Here is a 21,531-nt window from a genome sequence, read left to right on the forward strand (position 1 = left end):
TCTACTGTGAGCCACAACATTGCTGTGACAGAAGCACAAGCATGACTTTGCAGAGATACTTATTCAATAGCAAGACAACATTAACTTTCTTTTCAATAGAATTGTTTTCCATCATTGCTGAGAGCCCAAAATGTGGATTTCCCATATGAGAATCCACTAAGGAGGCATGCTTAGCTCTACTTCCATGCTAGTTCCTCTCCTAAGCAATCATACTGGTTTTTAGAGCTCCCAAAGACACACTTAGAATTTCTAATGACACACCAGAAGACACCAAGAGCATGTCTCCAGCTAACCACTGCTACTGCAATTCCAAGAAAGGAAAAGCTCCACTGAAATCCAGAAAAGCAGGTTGCCAAGGACTCTCCTTCCCCAACCACCCACAGCTCTTGCTGAGTCTCAGAGACTGATGAATCACAGACTGCTCAGACGTGCAGGGGAGCGTCAGAGCTTATACATTTGGGTCTGGAGTGCTGAGAAGCTCCAGGAGCTGCTTTGCCCTGCATCATCTCATCTCACTACTCTGTCACTAAGATTCTCATTCTCACCCACTTTTTACCTGTCAGCCACTGCTCAACAGCCAGATACCACTGCAAATTGTCATTTGTACCATCTCCAGCCTCCATCAGACAAGTCCAGTTACCCTTACAGGGTCTCCTTTTCATCCAGTTTCTAAACATGATGCTCTTGATAACCCACTTTGGGCAGGCTGTCTTAAAATATACACTAACTGTGACTTAGAACATTGTGGCCTAAAGTGCACAGCTGAATAGCATCAATAATGACCTTTCCCTAAATGGGTGTGAGACAGAAAAAGCAATGATGACACAGCTTAAGGCTACAATGACAAGAATATTTCAGATTATTCTTCCAACCTGTACACCAGCAGAAAAGGACTTGAGCCCTGAGGCAACATATTCAGAGAATACTTCAGTATTCTATTGATTTAGCAACATGCTCCACAGTCCTGTTAAGTTTCTCTATGAAAGGTTACGTGCTGTGTATGGGTTCCCAGACTTTCAGGAAGTCTAAAGAGGCCTGAAGACAGTCATACAGTAGTATCAAACATGAGTAGAATTGGAAACCTAAAAAGAATAAAATGCATCAGAAGGTAGATGCACTGCCTCATATGCCTGTGATAGCAGCAGCACCTGTGGATTGCTACAGCTGTATGCAAAAGGAAACAAATAAGCCACCAGTCCATACAGTGAATATGGTGTATGCTTTATTCTATTTACAGTACATTTGTTATAAATATAATACATTTCTTGAAAATCTTGAGTAGATTTTTTAAACAGATCAGTTGTTATAGTTACATAATAAAGTAAGTGACAATTTAAATGACAATCTCATGGTTGTGAAATAGTGCATTCTGTTTTGAGATGAATGAGAAAATACTCAAACTGGTTCAAATTATTTTTCTGAACACCCTAGGTGGACTTTTATGTAAACCTTGAAAACCACCAGTTTCCATAAATAAGAAACCAAAATCTTAAAACTAAAGAACCAAGAATCAGAAATGGATTTGAGAGACCTTATTGAACTTCACAGTAAGGTTGGGATTTACCATGACTAATGGCTTCAGACAGGAAAAAGCCAATGAGACTTTCTTCCTGAACCATATCCTAATACAGCCACAAATATTAAACACACCATGCTGGAAGTTGTAACAGCAGTCAAGCTGCATTTTTGACAGGGCATTGGACATACAAGTATGTTCAGATCTGCAGTTAGAGTATTTTATGTTATGAGTATCTTAATTACCAGAGAAGAAATACATTATAAAAGGATAAATGTATTTTCAGTCCAACGTGCATTGCATCGAGAAACAAACTAACAAGTCATCTGAATATTTTGCTATTTTCTTTTCTACACGATCTTTAGTAACAAGTTAGATGTTTGAGGTGCTATTTCAAAAAAACTGCAGCAAAAATGTCAACCAGCAATGTAAGAAAAGAATCCCATTTATTTTGTCTTTTAGTGCTTTTTTTTTTTTTTTTCCAAGAAGTGGTCAGATATTATTGATAATAATCAGTGCAGGCATAGAGTTCTGCTGACTTGTTTCAAACAGAGTAACTTGGTCCACGAGCTTGGCAAATACTCTGGGGGTTCCAAGGTTATAGACACCTGTATGGACAAAGCAAGCCTTGAGCTGCAAGCTATAGACCTCCTGGCCTTTCAGCTGAAGCTTGTACTGTGTTTGCCCAAGCCATGTGAAAGATCCATGTATTTCTAGTGCTTCAGAGCTGAAAAAAAAAAAAAAGATAAAAATGTTAATTATCTGCACTTGAAGCATGTATTACCAATTTACAAGACTCCCTTCAAGTTTTCCCAAGATTTCAGAATGCACTGTGTCCCTCTCACCAGGTCCTTAAGAAGATTTATACTTTTTAAAAACTTCTTTCCAGAAGTCTGAAAGTTGCTATTCTGGCTCTCTTCGGATGAGTGCCCACTGCCATTTGTCTTTGATGCCTTAGAAGCTCCTGAGTCTTTTTGACTGCTTGCCTACAATCACTACCCTTAAATCACTGTCATCCTCAAATGCACACTGCTGTCTTTTTTCTGTGAACCCTCCATATCTTTAAGAGATTTAAAATGGCTTCCTAGCAAGATAAAGCGAGACTTTCCAAGGATTAAAAGTTCCCATCATAGCTACAGACAGGACTGCACTTAACATTTTATCAAGGTCCTAAATGCAAATTGTAAAAAAAAAAAACCAAACAAAAAACAAAGATCATGTGTCTGTCTTCTTTCCTACTGCATCCATATGCACATACACCTGTTCCCACAAATACATCCAGACTCAGAGTACCCAGGATATCCCTGGGTAAATTTAGGGATGCTTATGTCCATCCATCAGCTCACTTTAACTCCGGGTCTTACCGAATACTTTTTAATGTTCTCTGACTCACTTAGAACTCCTTACAGTGGCTCTCCCCTTAGCTCAGATGAATTATAACAAACCTTGAAAGCATTTCTTTGATTCCTAATGTACACTATACACAGGACATAAATTATACATATATGTAGAGTGAAGAAGTCAGTGCATTCTCAGCTTTATACATAACTGGCATGTAACAATAACACTAAACATAGTAACAAGATCCAAACTGTTACAGTTGAAGGAATTCCTATTTAAGGCATTCCTAAGCCTGTCCCATGAGCTGGAGTTCACCCAGACTGCATGTCACACAGGAATAGTCAACATGGACATAGAGTACTTTAGAGACATTGCACTAATACATTAGGATAAAGTGTGGGGGGGTTTTCTTTATTTTTAAGTAGTTTCAAGGCACATGAGCACATTATCCTTCCAAAGACATGTCTCACAATGTAACACAACATGAACACCTTGTGAAAAAACAGACCAGTAAATGGCTTCCTAACTAGACCTAAAAAGTAAATTACACTTAAATTTTCTGTCTTCCCATTCTGAACCTGTGTATTAGGCTCTGGGCTTTTACTATCTTATTTGGCTCCATGGACAATTGGCAAGAAGCCAGCGCTCTCCCATGACTAAGCCCCTCCCCCAATATCCTCACAATCTTTCTCCCCTCCCTGGAGGCAAACAGACCAGGCAGTATTATATCTAAGAGGGCAGAAGGGGGGCACAGGAGCTGTTACCTGCATTACTCATGAGTTGAAGTTGCCTTGTTTTTTAAAAAAGAGTGGCAGAATTACAGTGGTATAGATATCATGGCACTGAATTCTCTATCCCACAAAAAAATCTTCAGTGAAACTTTTAGAAGCAATTCATAAACACTTCCTCAAAGCTAATATTTTCCCACATACTACTACAGTTATAAGCAAAAAGGCAGCCACAAGAATCAAATTGCTAAACCTAGAGGAAATCTTAAAAATATCCAAGGTTCTACAAAATTTAACACTAAGCCAAATTGTGGGAGGAAGTAGTTGGCTTCGAATTACTCAGTATTTTAAATATGAAAACCTAACAAGTTATGTTTAATAAAGGTTGGTGAAGCTCCTATTTCACTAGTTGAAAAGTATTTATCTTTTTCTGGAAAAGACCTGCAGAGTTTTGACTATTCAAGAGTCACAATTTAAGGCGCTTCTTAGCAGAGACTGAAGACTCACAGTTAACTGTATGAGCTCTTTATCAACTTCCATTCTTTCAAGAAAGCCACTGTTGAAGATTCCCTTGTAGATATTCAATATAGTTAAAATATTACAAGACTCCCCAGCCAAGGAAGGACTCTTTTAAAAAGTATTGTTTTATTAATATTTGCACACTACCTTGTTGGTTTATGCCTCAAATCAATCATCACATCTACAACAGCCTGGGAACAATTGGAAAGTAGGAGAGTGACAGGTACCAGACAGAGGCTGCAAAGAGAAACAGTACCACATTAAAGAAAGAAGAAAATCTTATTTTACATAGTCTTAATTATACTCTTAAATAGTTAAAATTGATTATATTAACACGGAATTTATATGTAGTTGTCAATCATGCCAGAGTCAAGACAGTGTAGAGGTCAAAATATAATCACTTACACAGACTAGAACTACTTATAATAAAAGTTGCCAATTGAGGCAAACAGCATTGATTCATTTGGGCCAAATGAAGCTACCATCTCCCTTCATCCAGCTGAGAAGGGACAGAAAAAGCATAACCACCTAAGTTCACAGAAAATCTGCTTGTGTGACAAGAGACATTTCAGAATGTGATAAATGGTACAGTAAACTATTTTCTGAATTTCTGGTTGGCACACTATGACTGGATACTTTTCTTCTGCACTGCCTCCTGTAGAGGAACTGCTGGCACTGGTCCTTAAGTTATAGCCAGTGCCCAACCAGAACAGATAGCACATGTATATCTGGATTTAATGTAGGCCTTTATCCTCAATAAAACTAATACAGTTAATTGATATTCTGCTTGTTCACAATTACTATTATTGCTTCTATAAATAATGCTGCAGCAAGAAAGACTCCAAGATATCTACAGGCAAGAACACAAACTACAGCAGCTAAAGCAGCTCTATGTATTCAGCAAGTGATTTGTGCCACTGGAATTCCTTGCCATTGCCTAAAAGTTTAAATATCCTAAACTTAAATTGGAAGAAAAGAACAATTAGAGACTATAATCAATAAGAGGTTAATGTCTAACAGGGCAAATGCATGCTTTATCACTGTCATTAAAATACAGCACCTTATAGAACATTTAAATGTTACATTTTAGAAACCAATCCCTTTCTTTTGACAACTTACAGTTTGTTATAACAGTTAAATGTAACACAGTAGAGCTTTCAGATAAAACAACTCAAGCCTAAACAGGTACTTTCACATTTCAAGTACAACCCATTTAATGTTCAGAACGTAACCTAAGGGGTTTGTTCACATCATTACAACTTTGAAAGACTCATGGATTTTACAGGCTCCAACCAATTCACTCTAGCAGCATGCTTTTTGACAGAGGTTAATTCTGGTATTCTTCCAGGAGATCAGCCCCAGAGATCTGAACTGTTACCACCTTTCCTTCTGACGTAAGTCAGAACCATGTGCAGCTAATCTGGGCAAGTGAGGTGTTGTAGACATAACAGTTCCTTTGAGCTACAAGTACATCTTTCTGTCTGGCTTCTCAAAGAAATAACACTGTTTATTTGACAACAAAAATAAACACAAAGGGAGCAGATTATTTTTCTCTCAGTAAATTTGATAAATTACTTGTTAACATTAGAAGTGTGAGCTATGGTATTACAGTCTTTTTTTTTTTTTTTTGTTTTAGATGAAACTTTCATTTTATTTATAAACTTTTGAAGAAGTGAGTTTAAAAATTGAACAAGATTTCATACTTGTATACTAGACTTTAATATCATAACCCACATAGCATCTCTCAGAAGGATTTATGTCCAATGAACAATATTTATATAGTTTCTAAATGTAATGTTTCACTTACCTTTTTTGATGAAAAGAATGATTGAAAGACTCTGGATAATGAAGACTTGTCTTAATAAGATTAGAAAGCTGCTCTGGCGTTGGTCTTGCAGGCACCGGTGTGTTTTCTGGCCGAAAAAACTTTAAGAGAACTGTTTCTGGTAGTTCCTGAAACAAATTCAGAATAACATTGGAAATAGTAACATAAGGTACAAGAAATCCAGTCACAGAAGTTACAATTTTTCATTAAGAACTATAGCTCACAAGGGAAACAAGTTTGCAGCATAATGAGCTCACAAGTTTTTCCCAAGGTGGTTTGTATTTAAGCATGCTGGGTGAGGAACTGGTATGATTTATCTAACACCTCCTTTTGAGACAGATTTCACAGCTGCTTATGAAAACACTATCTACACAAGTTTCACAAAAACACGCTATTGTTGCAGTGGTTTGCTAGTGCTTGGGTTTGGCTTCTAGGGAAAAGGGACAGCATTTACACTGTTCCCTGTCCAGCACCTGTATCTAACAACAAAAAAATTCATCACCTGCCCTAGGAAGTTCAAAACACAATGTACAAGTTTCCCAGAATAGATCCGAAGTAAAGCAAACAGAAATTTACAGGAATATGTGAACACTGAGAGAAAGATTTAATAACAAGAGTATTTTTGAAATTGCCTAACAAGCACTTGCAGATATGAAAGTTACTTTTTGTCCCCAGCTGAAATCCCAAGACAAGATATAACACACTACTTGGGATTCTCCCCTAACCCTTTGGACAAAATGAGTCTCTGAAGCAGAAGAAATTAAGTGATACAGAAAGCTGCAACCAGCCTGCATTTGGTGAAGCATTTCTGTCCAACATCATTTAGTCTGGTATTTGAGCAGTATTTATTCAGGAATGGGCTGCCCTTTAGTATTTCCTTATGAACCTATTCTGCAGAAAATCCATCTTTAAAAGAAAAAAAGAATTTGCAGCAGCAAATGTGATTGCCTACTAAAAACACATGAAGTAAGATTTTTTTAAAAGCCACCAGTAAGTTAGTACAGTACAATAAAGTTAATACTTTTCATTAAAAGCTGATAGATTGTACCTTTTAAGTTGAAAAGAAACACTACAGGCAATGAAACCTGATTTAAACATCAAACTCATGGTGTTCAGAAACGTGTATGAACACCTTAGTCACTGTGCTGATAATACCATGAAGACAGCAAATGGTTTAACACGCTTGCAAGTCTTTCCTTCAAAAGGAAGAGTAGTCCTCTCACAATGTAATTTGAGAAGAAAAAAGATATTCCACAGTAACAATAAAATACATTTTAAGTGTTGAATGGTGGTGTTCCCATCCTATCCTATCTAACAATGCTAACTGACAGCATGAAACACAGCAGAGATTATAGGTTTTCATTTAAATTATTCTCTCCACTCAAATAATAGTCCAACCAATCTTCAAGGCTGCCTTCACCCACACAGCAATATCCTACAAACTGTAGATTGCCCTAGAGTCAATTACCTGTTCCAAGTCCTCCCAATCAGAATTCCCGAGTATTTTTTTAAAACCCTAAAAAAGACAAATACGAATATTTACCTCTGCAAGTAGACAAGAACATCATGAAATGCAGCAAAACATTTACAGATGAATGTGCAGAGTGCTGTTAATACTTCAAACCTTTAGTTCTAATAATACACCTCAAGTTTAGGTGCTCAAACTCTAGGCTTTTTGTGATTGTGTACCTGGACCAAAGGCTAAGATACGACATTCAGCCCATGATTCTCTTACCTAATGAATGGTTCAGGAAAGAATTAAGCACTTCCAAATGATAACCAAGATGTGCATACAGATCAGAAAGCTACCTAGAGACAGCTAATAAATGCTAAGTTTAAGGATGCATTAAACTCCCGCCCTACTCTGGAGCTTGTGAAATTGGATCAAGGCTTTAAAAAATCAAACCAAAAAGCCCATACCTACTTGGCACCTGTATCCTCCCTTCAAGAACATACACCAAGCAGTAACAGCCTTATACTTACAAACAAAGCAAAACAAAAATCAAGAATTTTGTTGCTGAACTCCTAGATTATCAGCCCAAGTGTAGTACTGCCTTTCAAAGAGGGGGAAAAATAAAACGAAATTCTGAAACCTATAATCTGCTTGCTGACCCAGTGTGGTTCTTTGCAAAGCCTACAGAAGTGTCATAAGATCCAGTAACCAGCATAAACTGCATATAAGAAAGCCACATCAATGGTTAGGATTCTCCCTCTAAAAAAAATACAAACTGATTGAGGCAGAGTTTTGACTGGAAGAGACTTCCTAAGAGACTGGAAGAAGGGTGTGTGGTTTTTGTTACTGTTCTGCATTTTCTAGCTGCATTTTAAAGCTTTTTTGGTTTTGTCTAAAAATGCACAACAGGCATTAGCATCAGAACAACAGTGGTCCCTCAGTTATGTTCCAAGAGCTACAAACTGCACATCTAGTGCTTGTAAAGTTGTTTCCAAGTTTTAGAAAGCTTCTTGTTCCCCAAAGCCATTTACAAAGGCCAGCTTCAAACAACAGCACTCAAATCTAGATACAAGACTTCTAATTCAAGTAGAATAATTTCAAAATTTTCACTTATTTGTGTTACAAGAAAGTCCCAATCATTAGAGTCTCATATTTTGCTACTTTGAAATAGCTACAAATCATCTTTAGATACACTTTTGAAATGGTGCTTTAGTCATTCACACCAGTTCCAGATCTCTCTTGGAATTATACTTAGCTAAAAGTTGAAAAAGCAAGATTCTAACAATTCAAAGCATCTTTTAATAGCTGTATCAGACAGATCTACCCATAATACATTCTTACTATCTTATCGTTTTCAAATTGAAAAGTTCTTCCTTTCTATCAGATAGACAAGTTACGGTATCATCACATACAGTCACTTTAAAAGATTTTTATACCTAATATTACATGCAACTTCAAGTTTTTAGTTTCATAAACAATATTCTTAGAGACTGGGTCAATGTGCTCTTAAGCACACCAGAAAAAGGTAAGCACTGCAATTTGATTTCCAAGTTGTATGGAAAATCAGCATATTTGCCCCATAAGCCACAAGTCACACACAGCCAAAGGGATTATTGACATGCTCAGTCAAATATGAGGGCCAGTATGCACAACACAGAAGAAAACCTAAACAGGAAGCTCTTGAAGGGAGCTAAGCATAAGTAAAAGCAGAATTATGAAAGCAGTAGAATAAGAGTGAGATCTAAGTTATTTGCTTTTCTCCCTTTTCCATTTTAGATCTGAGATTTTCCATTTTAAAACCTCAGTTTTAAGTTGCTTCCTTCAACATGTGACTCATCTATATTCATTCTAGCTCTCAACTACAATAATGACAACTACAGGAACAGTGTTTTACTGACACCAAGAATAAAACATTTGAAAACAGGTATCATCAGCTCTACCATCCATAATGGGTAAATTAAATGTTGCAGCTATTTGGAGTATTTAATTCATGACAATAATTTAAGCCAGTCCTCCCAAACTGGTAGTGTATCTGCTCCATTAATTGATACAACAGAGTGAAGTGTGTATTTCAGCTCTTGATGTTGATTTACCCTTAAAAACTTTGCTTTTTCTCTACTGAGGTGGTTTAAGAAAAGTCTTAAATCCATTCCAACAAACCCCTGTTTTATTCATGCATCTCCTCCCACATATTCTATAAAAAAAGTCCTGAACTAGCAAAATATGTCACTTCCAGTAATAGGACAAAATAGTTATTTAAACCCTACCCTCTCCTACATTTCAAGAATTCCTGCTTTCAACCAAACTGTTGCTGACTCATAAATCTGCATGCATTTTAAGGAGCTTTCTTACCAAAAATTACCCTCTCTGAAGTGAAATACTGCCAAAAAAGCCTGCATCCATCCTATACACATTTTATGGATTTTACTTTGGGCTAGTGCTGGTCTAATTCATAGGACTAAATGTGCAGCCCAGGAGAACACCATGTGAAGACCTGAAGTACACCTGGGAAGGATGGATGCTATTCCCAACATGACAATATTCAATTGACAAACCTCTAGGCTGCTTCTCACCTTCCATTGGTGTGAAGTCTTTGCAAACCAGAAGTAATTCAAATACCCTGTTACTTCCACCTCATCATATTACACTGCTCTTTTCTTTTGGAATCTTTTGGATTGAATTCATCAGATTAGAAAAACAGGAAAGAGAGCAGTAAGAAATAATATTAATCAACAGCCTTGACTGTGACTGGATGTTTAATGCATTTGTAGTTTTTTTTCCTTTCACTAATTTAAGGTAGAGAGGTCAAGAAGAGACAGAATAGCTGTATTTCAGGTGCAATCTCAGTCTGACCTTCAGTTGAAAGTACCTGATTACAAAAAGCATGTTTCAGCAGAGAAACCTATAGCACTATCACTGTTGAAAAAAACAGTTTTGATTTACAAATATTCAGCTGAACTCAGAAGCTAAGCTTTTATTATTTGGCCTGAAATGGATCTATTCAAAGCAATCAACTTTACTTACATCTTATGTGGTTTTTTTTCTTCATATATTGTTACCTGTGACTATTAACATATTTGAGGCACCTTCTGATTCAAGGCAACAAACTGCATTTAGCATTTTTCCCCTACCTTTAGCAAAATGACATTTTTTCAAAAATACCAGCAAAAGGAAGGATAAGAAGATATGTTTTATGTTTTCCATAAAATCCAGAGAGATTTTTTTGTTGTTGTTTGTTTCTATACGAAACGAATTAATGCTTTAACAAAGTCAATATTCTATAAGACTTCTTTCAGCACACTACATGTTATGACTCCAAAATTCTAGAACATAAAAGTGCAACTAGTTCATCACATCTCCTGGTAGGCCACCTGTGTCCAGTAGCCCAAGTTCACAAGTAGTGCTATTTTGTTATACAAAAAAAAAAAAAAAAAAAAAAAAAAAAAAATCTCTAGTATAAACAATAATAAAAACGCCTGTATTCAGTGACAGAAAACAGCTTTGAAGTCAGTTATTGCAGTGATTGGAATGAAAAGGGATTAATATTTTTAGTTCTATTTTGAACAAACATGGGACGAAAAGGGAGCACGTGAATGAGCATCAAAGAACTTGCATAGAATTTTACTGTTATTTACATTTTTAATATGTTGGTACATATAGAAATTTTACCCAGGAAAGCACTTTAGCCTTTCCCAAAGCCCCTCTGTAACCAAAGGTTTTATCTTGATTTCATCAAACACAGCAAGTTATGCAATACAGGAATAATTGCACCCTGTTGTCTGTCCCACATCCCTGCTGTGCATTAAATGTCCCACAAGGAACCAAGCAGAAGTAACCACCCATCAATGTGGTTCAGTCAGCAGTCTAACATCTTAGAAACATGAGGATGAATTTATGTCAGTCCACCCAACTAGCAACTGCTGGAACAACCTAAACAAAATGGTGCTGAAGAATATCAATCTCCTGTTCTTTATAGTGCTTTCCTGAAGCTTTGTTTCCCTGAACAGTAGTAGAAGCTTCTATGAATCCAAATATTTAGAAGCTGGCAAAGAGTTAATCTGAGATACATCACAATTGAAAATGTAGCAGAAGCCAACCAGCACAGAGAATTTAACCAAAATATAAAGTAAGCAATCTCATTTTGTTCATCAGAGTTATCTGATTAATTTGGCTAAGATTTGAGCCATTTCTCAGAGGACTAAAACAAATGGGGGGGTGTGCATGCAGAGAGAAATTTTATTCATGTTTCCTTAGTGTCCATTATGAGACTATTCTTGGATTGGGGATAGCTGACTGTGTCTGGCAAACACACAAAACCCACTTTGCTGGATACAACAGCATTGAGCAAAAGAAATCAAGGAAAAAGTAATTGTAAAGGAGCAACAAATAAAACTCAGCAATAAATGCAGAGTGAACTCTTGCACACTAGGTGAGATCCTGTTCAGAATGCAATAAAGTTTTTTATTCCCCAGATCAGAGCAGCCCTCTATCACTTATGAACTAGTAATCCACAAGTGCTGGTAAAAAGCATGCACCTCCATCTCCCTCTGCTGTTGAGTCCTCAGAAAACAACAAAGTTCAATACTGTCAGCACAAGGCAAATCAGGACACTCTAGCATAATGTTCATGACTTAGGAGAATAGATACAGACTTAAAAACAAAACTACATACTGAAAATATTAAATCAGAAGTAAAGCGTGGGTTTAGAATTTTCTATCACCGTTCCTCCTAAGCTTTCCACTGCCAGTGATACTTTAATGCAAAAGTAAAATAATTCAAAGATAATATACAGATTGCAACTAAGACAAATGCAATTCTTAAGATATTAAGTATGTCAATTTCTCTATTTAGCCTAATTTAATTCTATTTTAGGGATTCTTTTAATTCTGAAATGTGGACTGAATGAAGTAACCCACTGCAAAGTCTCAAATCAATTAATTTCTTACACCTCACCTCCTACCTCAGAGCAGTTTATCTGCTCTCCTCACAGTATTATGAGCCAATTTTTAAAAAATACTATGTCAGAATATGCAATATCTGAATTCTTAGAAGTCCTGAGATCATAGGTTCTTAAAATTCATGCTAACTCTGAGCTTTGGTTACAAGGACACAGAATTTACATGTTTATTAAAAAAAAACCGTAGCAACCAATTACTCTTACAGCAGATTTCAAGTGCATGACAATGCTTTTTTGCTTCCAACTAAGGTATAGAATGCTTCAAAGGAAGTGCATTCCTCATGCTCAAGGAAGTGAATACAATGTAGAATCTGTATAAAGATAGTTGTAATAAACACTGATGAGAAACAGATTTTAGACAGAGAATGATAATATGGAAGCATCTATTCCTCAAAACAATTTGAGAGTACATACAGATCCTCCTTGTTGCTGGTGGCAGGATTAATTTCTTTAGTTTGAAAGTGATTGTGATACAGACAAAGAGTTCCAGTCAACAAGAAATGCAAATTTCTACCCATACCCGATTGAGTCATTTGTTTATTTTAGGATGCAGATGTGATTCATTTCTATTTTCTCTTCCCATTCATTTGTGAGAACCGGAAACTAATGAGATCAGAAGTTCACAGTATTTTGTCTCCTAACTTTAGATGTCTACAGTGTGATCTACTGTTCTACATATATATTAAGACAGAGAAAGCAATACCTGAGGGGGCAGATGTCACTAGACTAATACAGCCTCTTGTACTGCTCAGCATAGCTAGAGCCCATGTGTGCAAATTCCATTTCATAGCACTAAGAACTAAATGGAAAAAATTTACCTAGCAATGTACTCACACTTAAAGGCTCATGAACCAAAGCCAAATGTACAGCTTCAGAGTAATTCACTATTTGCATTATAGCATGGGATTTAGAGGAAGACATTTGTCCTATGTTGTTTTCTTGACGAAATTAATACATAGTACTCTTTGCTGCAACTTTAAGAGCTCACTAAAAGCTATATATTATGTTTGCAATATTGGTAAAAACAAAGAATGGCAACAAAACAAGAAAGCACAGCAATGTGCTGCTCAGAAGAATACTAAACAAGCACAAGACTTATTTCCTCTTATTTTGCAGTATTTCTTTGTCCACATAAACTGAATTTAGTACAGATGTTTTTACAGAACCTTATCTGTTACTTCCATAGTTATCAATTCATGTACCAGAAAACAGCCACCAATTTCTTACAGATGCTGTTTTCTTTCATCAGGCAAAAGAACTATAAACTTCACCATTTTACCATTAACTTTGCTATGAAATAATCATTACCTTTCATATCATTAACAAGTTTCTAGTTTTACCTGAAACACCAAAGAACAGTTTACTTCAACAACAGCTCATCAACATACTTACCTGCATACTGCTTTTCTCATGTTTCAACTGGGCCTAGCTAGTTCAATACAGAAGACTAAGCAAACCTGGAGTTAGTCAGCTTAGTAACGTGTATCTGATGTTAAGATTCTACAAAAGATTCCACAAACAATTGTAAAGGAAAACTTCACAGTAGATTACCTGCTTCTGAGGAAATGAAAAGGCCTCCTTCCCAACTGTGTTAAGGGCAACATGATGCTGGCCCTCCAAGATAAGCTGCTTGCTGTCTTCCACAACATATGCCTACAGAACATAATACAAAGACATCTGCAGACCAGGAAGTACAGTAAGATTGATAACACAGAGTTACTGACTGCTCCCTAACTCAGGTGGAAGATGCTGTACTGATCAAAACTTAAGAGGCCAGCATGACATATTTATGCCAATTTCCACTGCTCCAAATGAGACTTTTTTCTTCAAAGTACACTGGGTCACTCCTAGAGTTCTCTAAGAACAACCATTAATAAATACCATAGTTTAAAATTTCATTATTTTCTCTTTTTAAAGAGAGCTTATAAGAACTGAGTGCATCCAGAGTAATGTAAAACCATTTAAGGACACTTATTACAGTGATAGATACTAAGACTATCTTTGCTTCTATAGTTGGTTTGATTGTTTTCAGAAAAAAAATTCATCCACAAATTTCATAGGTATATATCTGAAAGTTCAGGGTTACATTAATTATTTTCTAACTGTAACATTTCATGTCCAAATTACCACAAAGGCCACAACCATACATACCTTCCACAGTACCACAATGTTCAAATCAACTTCACTGCACTTTTGTATCAATCTGACTGTTTCATCAAATGATTGTTTCACTGCCCTTTGAGATGCATGAGCATGAGATTGCACATGAGTTCTTTTAAATTCAGAGGATAAGCTTTGGAAAAAAAAGTCTGCACAAGGACTGGCTGAACTTATTATCTACAAGAGAAAAAAAAAGAGAAAGTGTTCAGAACAGGATGTGAGCTGACAAGTTGCTCTAACAGAGCTCATCGTGGTAGAATTTCAGTTCCATTATCCTGGCTGGCTTCCCTTTGCAAAACTACAGGATGCCAAACACCTTGGTTTCCATGCTTCACCTGTTAGACATAAGCCCTATCTAAAGGGCTACTAAAGGTAATATAGAGAAAACAGAGCTGTAACTTGCTTGTTTAGAACTACAAATACCAAACTTGGAAATAGGAGCTTTGATTATTATCACAAAGCAGCCTACTATGATAGATCAAGTCTAATAGAGAGAGCTGAAGCATCCAACTAAGTCATACAAAAGTCATTTTTGCTTAATAATATTTTCCACAGCTTAGCTGGAATTATTTATCTAAGTTAGGAACATCACTTTGTTAGCAATAGTAGAGATAATAAATTGCACAGCCCATCCCCATAGATACATGGCACAAACAGAAGCACTGTGCTGTCATGTGTACCAAGCTCTTCCAACACCAAAAGCCTGGTAAGGAAGCTGAAGAGCAACAGCAATGATACTGTGTCCAGCTGGAGACAACAGGATAAGCAAGCAATTTTAGCTTTGCAACCCCGCCCTTTAAAAAAAAGCTAGTTTTTCCAAAATATGCTGTTGCAGAGCTGCTAATAATTGCACTAGCAGAATGCTGATACCCAGGGAGAAAATTCACTTTTGTAGCAACTGCACAGAAGGGAGGACACCCTCCCTATCTCCCCACTGTAATAAAATGTTCTCCAGGAAAGCTGAAGTGCTGTAGCTTAGATTTCTAGTCCTAACTTCAATTTATAAGGCTATGAAATGAAATGGCAGTAAATAGGTTTTCTTTGGCTTTAAAAGCTGAATACATACAGGAAAAAATGCATGCTCAGCATAAAATAAGCAATCTAATACTCAACTGAACTAAATCCACTATGCAGATTTCTGACTTAATGCAAATGGGCCTACTTTCCTCAGGTCTTGGAAAAGCATTTGTAGTACCAAGATCACTTATTAAAAGGATTATTCAATATCTGTATGTTTAAAAAAATTAGAAGAGCATGGTAGTCTAGAATCCTAAACTTCTAATAAAATCAGACTCCTTGAACCCACTGCAACCTTCTGCAGTAGTTTTGAAATTCTGTGACTGACATCCATTACTTTTCCACTTTTTCAAATAAGTTGTAATTAAAATTTTTAATCTGCCTTAGTAAAGGTATAATTAAGAATAAGAATCTGATATCTGCAGGCCTCTACTAGAAAACTGGAGGGCTGGGATATATTTAAAGTAACTACTCCAAAGCCAAAGAGCTGAAAAGGAAGGAAAAGCATTAGCAAAGAAAGCCAGCACTGCAATGTGATTCCAAAGTAGCTCAACTGTGGAGCTGGGATCCTAACATTCCTGACTATATGCTAGCCTAGGTTACCTTATCATCTCTTTGTCCCTTTACATGACAGGGACACCTTACACATGACAAAATACACAGTCATACCCATCCACCTACCTGCTCATTTCCAAAGACAATATCTGCAAAAGTGTAATTTTCTAAGGGATAAAAAGAGAAAGCACTGTTTTAGCATCATCAGAAGTCACAACTTCAGCATACAGTATCCAAAAAGAGTATTTTTTTAAAAAAGTTACCATATCCAGGAAAGAACCTACCTTCTGAGTTTTTGCATCTCACTGCTTTAAAACACAACTTGGCTCTCTCTCTGCTAGCCAGTTTAGTATCTGAAAGAAAAAAGTAGCAAGGTTTTTTTCTTCATCCTCAGCATAATCAGATTCCCTTAGACAAAAGTCACAAGTCTTGAATATTCACAAACAGGAAACACACACACTGATGACACTCAACAAGCACAGCTAATCAGGCATAGCAATGGCACACAATAAACCACACTTCTTGTGAGGAAAATTATCAGCCACCCAGATATGGATTTCTCTGCATCACAGAGCTAATTTACCTGTAAATTAAGCTTGTTTTTAAAATTAAATCTGAGTAAGTTATCTCCAAACATACATTTCTTGAAATATAACAAAAGAAGGGCTTTAGTATGTTGAAATGGACAAAGTTTTCGGAAACTAATTATTCTGAAATCCAAATTCAGCTCTTTGTAAGATTTTAACTGTTTTTATCAGCCAGAAGCTAGACTTGCTATTATTTTGGTGAAAAAGACACATACCTTTGTCTCCAGAGATGTTAACAGATTTTTGAAGCTTCCAGTGCTTGCTATTGCTTGAAACTTGCACTATATGAAATTCCTTAACACCCGTCTCACTCTAAGGAACAGACAAAAGTTATGTCAAAGAAAACCAATCACAACTGTGATGTGCTACATTGCACAGTTAAGTGCTCACTGCAAGGTGCCACTGTTAGAATATTAATTCAACTCATTATTCACACCACTCATAACACACAGTACTTAAAACTCAAGATGTAAGACCGACTGTAAAGCAACAGTCCCAGATCACAGCAACTTACAATTCCAGTAAACAAAGCCACACAAAGAGGAAATAAGGATCCCCCAGAAAAAGACACACAAGCTAGTATTTTAGATTAAGAAAAACTTTAAGAAAAACTAGGCTTTTTAACTCCAATGCAGAACACTGTCCACAAGGTTACTTAAGTTTCTATGATTACTTTAGGAGCATTGCTACACCATAAATCCTAGAAACTTAAAATCTGTTTTGGATTTATATATATACACACACAATAAAATACAGCTTTTGGAGTTGGTTTCGTTTCTGGCAAAGAGTGAGGCAGTAGTGGAAAAATAAGCCTCACGTTGTTAACCTGGTACATCCTTCATAAAAACATTCCTCCCTCCTTAAAGGAGTGGACAATATTCATTAAATGAAGAAAAAAAACCAGAGTGTACACACCTTTAAAAGAAAACGACAAATCAGCTCAGTGGTTCCATTACCAACTAAGTGTCTATGAATTCTACAAACAGACAATTCAGTTACCTTGCTTTGTGATAGAAAAAATGGGAGCAGCTTTACCAAAAAAATGAGTAAATTTAAATCAGCATGGTTTGAAAATCTTAGTATTTTCATCTTCTTTAGTAAGTCAACAGATCACAAGATATATCTGTATCTGGATTATATTAGCAAAAATGTCTTATAAGTTTGGTGATATATGTAAACACAAACTTCCCTCAAATCGGAGCTAAAATTTTGACTGACATTACCACTAATTTTACCGGTGTTTTCACTGAAAGATTTCAGGAGATGCAGACAGTTCTGAATGAGACAACAATGAAAGCTGCAATCAAGAACATTCATCAATTTGAAATAAATTTTCCTTAAAACACTGTGAACTATAGTCTTGCAATATGATTACCATAGGAGACTTCCAGAGAGTTAGGATATAACTTCACATTAATATTCTTTTCAACAGTATTTGAATGATCAAATATGCAAGGTTTGTTTTGTTTTGTTTTTTTTTTGCAAAATTACTGTAGAAAATCTTGAGTCTTGGTTCATATTTGCTGAGCTTCAGGACAGTATTATTATGAATACAAATAAGAACTTACAGTATTGATATTTTCTACATCCACAAAGAGCAACATGTTGTCCCCTCTGCCTTCTTCATCCCCAAGTGCATTACTTCTGCAGACAGTAGCCCGAACGTGCAGAGACCGGCTGGTACAAATAACTGCAGTGTGCCTTAATACTCTATGACTAGGAAAGGGAGGAGAGGGGGTGGGAAAAACAAACAAACAAACAAACAAAACAAAACAAAAAAACATTTTGAACAACCAGGACTGCCCAGAACATGACATCAAGAAATTTAGTTTTTAACTTTGTCAGCATTAAGGCTAGGTGCTCTTTAAATGTTTCAGAGTGGCAGAGTGAAAGCAAACTGACATGTCTTGGCACACGGATATCATTAAACTATTTAATGCTACCAACTGCTGTGGAAAAGAACTTCTGAGTAAATAAGCCAGAGAAAAACCACTATTCAAGTCACATCTCTTGCCATAAATATTACTAAAAAGCACTTAGAATACTACTGCATTCAATAAATTCTCCTGAAAAGAGAATTTAAAAGCCAAGAGGACCAAACCGCTGCTACCCTGCCTTTTTCCAGACATTCTCAACCTCCAGGACTGCAGACCCTTTATGAAAGTTATCCTCCTGCCTTTCTAAAGATGAGTAACAATTCCTTTCTTAGACACCATCAAAATACATGAGCTTTTCCTAGTAGAAGCTTTCAGCTACCATAACTTCCACTTGGAAACATTTTAGAAGCATGTAAACGTTGGATAAGTACTACCTATTAAATAAGTTGAAACAACATGTGACTTAGTTTTGGGAGAGAAAAATCAGTGGCTTCCTAAATTCTGCTTCACCATGTCACAATTACAGAAGAAACTTCAGAGTTTTGCAGTTAATATTCAGATACACAGGTACCTGTACAGCTTTCAAGTGGCATAAATTATATCATTTTTTGAACACTTAAAAGGTATGCTCAGCCTACTAAGAGCACTGTTAAACCAGAGCAGTTAGTTGCCTTCAGTCCCCCTCAAAACTTCAGTACATTAAGGAACAAGTACATTACTCCAACAATCCTCCTCCATCTCTCAAACACCGCTATTTCTGAATACTATGAGTTGCAAGGGGACAAATTCCCTATTCCTACAGACTAGCTTAGAGCCAAATGAAATGCTAACTTTGGTATTTCAGAAGCTACAGAAAAATCTAAACCACGGATGCATTTGCATGACTTCAGTTTTGAGAATATGCTGCTGATCCACTCTCTCAACCATCTCAAATTACTCTGCTTTAGTTTACACTGCAAACTAGTCTCACAGCACATGAACTTTGTTTCTCTCTCAGAACTAGAGAGACAAGCTTCTGCCACAAGAAGACATTCAGTTCATCCTACCAGAGCCTATCTGAAGTAACTCTAGTACAGACACCAAGTGTGAAGATTTAGGCTGGCATAGTTAATTTTCTTCACAGTATCTGGTAGTGGCTTAGTGCTAGAAAATTGCTGTGATTCAGGAATGCTGTGCTATTGCTGAGGAAGGCTTGCACAGGATCAAGGCCTTTTCTGCCTCTCACCCCACCCCACCAGCAAGCAGGCTGGGGTTGCACAAAAGGGTGGGAGGGGACATACTGGTATGGCTGACCTGCAACTGACCAACAGGATATTCCACACCATATGGTGTCATGCTCAGCAATAAAACTAGGGAGAAGGAGAAAGCAGGGTCTGACATGTCTTCCCAAGTAATCACTCCACATGATGGAGCCCTCCTTTTCTGAAAGTCTGCCTGCCCACAGGAAGTGGTGAATGAATTTCTTGGGGTTGTTTTAGCTTGTGGTGCCAAACTTGACAGTGGACTCTCTCAAGATGGTCCAGAAAGAAATTATGCAGCAGCATGCAAGTCAAACTTGATTTCTGACCCCTCCAAGGAGAACATCTTTCACACAATACAATTACTAGCCAAATTCTAACAAATAACAAAATCATTCATTTCAAGGTAGACAAGATTTTGTTTTATAAAATGCAAAAACAAATTAGGTTATGATTTTTCACCTTATGCCTAAGAAAGATGTGATTCCAGAGGGACTAAATAAGAACAAAGCTTGTTTTAAGAGAATTCCATTAACATTCCTATTAAATTATTTTAATAATTTAGTATTTATTGCTCAAATAAAAGCACTGTAGGCTATACAATTTCCTATGGAAATTATATCATCTAGTAGAAAAAATATAGCTTAGAATAGCAGATAACAGGCCATTTTTACATCATCTCAGCAACTGAGAGAAATTCAGTAATATTTGCTTTTACCATTACAATCACAGAATCTAATGCGTCTAATAAGTACGACAGAAAAGGTAGATTAGAAAAACTTACCACATTTTTGAGTGCTTTTTAATACTTTCATAGTAAAACAAGAAGTTAATTTCATGAACACCTTCTTCATCTGGTCCCCGTAACCACATTGGCAGCTGCACTGAAGCCCCAGGAAGAAGAACAGCATCAGGAAGTGGAACCTGTATTACTTCAGGTGAACCTCCTGTGCCAACCCCAAAGTCTGCAGAAGAAGCTGAAGACAGCAGTGCTGCTCGCACAGAGGTAGGATCTGTCACAACAGTCTTGTAAGCACTACAGTTCTCAGAGGCTGAAGGACTTAGTGGCGTCAGAGCAGCAGTATTTCCACCAAAAGTGAAAAATTCTGGATGCTTGGACACGACCTTCAGTGCAGTAAGAGGACACTTGCTTACGTTCACAAACTCTACATATGCTTTTCTGATTTCTCCACAGAGAAGTCCTGTAGGAAAATTTATAAAGAACACCTGTATGGGAGAGAAAAAGAAAAAATAAAAACCTAAACACTGAGCCAAGCCATGAAAACACTCACTAACACAAAATACATTGCTGCCTAGAGCTTCCTGAGGGGAAGTGAAGAGGGAGGTGCAGATCTCTTCACCCTGAAATCCAGTGACCTGACATGTGGGAATAGCTGTACCAGGGGAGGTTTAGAATGGACATTAAGATGCATTTCTGTATGGAGAGGGTGGTCAAACAGTGGAACAGGCTTCCTAGAGAGGGGGTCAATGCCCCAAGCCTGTCACTACTCAAGAGGCATTTGGACAAAGCCAGTAACACACTAACTTGGTCAGGCAGCTGGACTGCGTGATCACTGTAGCTCTAACTCATCTATCCCACTATAGGGACTTGTTCATTAACCAGTTAGCCAGACCACCTTAATAACCCTAGAAGAGAAAAGCACTGTGTTTTAATTAACCAGCTGGAATAACTGTTCTAGATGAATAGCAAGCCAACAGAAAAAAGCTTCTTTGCTTGCTCCCTACTTATCCTAGAAT

General features: G+C 36.9%; 1 protein-coding gene across 4 annotated transcripts in view; it reads right to left on the bottom strand.

Moving 5' to 3' along the window:
• Positions 1–1,200: 1,200 nt before the first annotated feature.
• TRAPPC8 (trafficking protein particle complex subunit 8) overlaps positions 1,201–21,531 on the bottom strand; it is a 52,294-nt gene continuing 31,963 nt past the window's right edge. For 2 of the 4 annotated variants that reach the window (XM_079301310.1, XM_079301308.1), the window contains 11 exons: positions 20,558–21,000; positions 18,227–18,374; positions 16,874–16,970; positions 16,356–16,424; positions 16,198–16,238; positions 14,491–14,676; positions 13,891–13,992; positions 7,398–7,445; positions 5,912–6,057; positions 4,252–4,341; positions 1,201–2,243 (listed from right to left, as the gene is read on the bottom strand). In XM_079301310.1, the coding sequence (XP_079157436.1) occupies positions 2,009–2,243; positions 4,252–4,341; positions 5,912–6,057; positions 7,398–7,445; positions 13,891–13,992; positions 14,491–14,676; positions 16,198–16,238; positions 16,356–16,424; positions 16,874–16,970; positions 18,227–18,374; positions 20,558–21,000 (1,605 nt within the window). In that variant the 3' untranslated portion in view covers positions 1,201–2,008. The remainder of the gene's footprint in view (positions 2,244–4,251; positions 4,342–5,911; positions 6,058–7,397; positions 7,446–13,890; positions 13,993–14,490; positions 14,677–16,197; positions 16,239–16,355; positions 16,425–16,873; positions 16,971–18,226; positions 18,375–20,557; positions 21,001–21,531) is intronic. The other 2 variants (XM_079301309.1, XM_079301307.1) reach the window with 1 other exon arrangement.

This window comes from Erithacus rubecula (genome assembly GCF_903797595.1).
Source record: "Erithacus rubecula genome assembly, chromosome: 3".
NCBI classification, from domain to species: Eukaryota; Metazoa; Chordata; class Aves; order Passeriformes; family Muscicapidae; genus Erithacus; species Erithacus rubecula.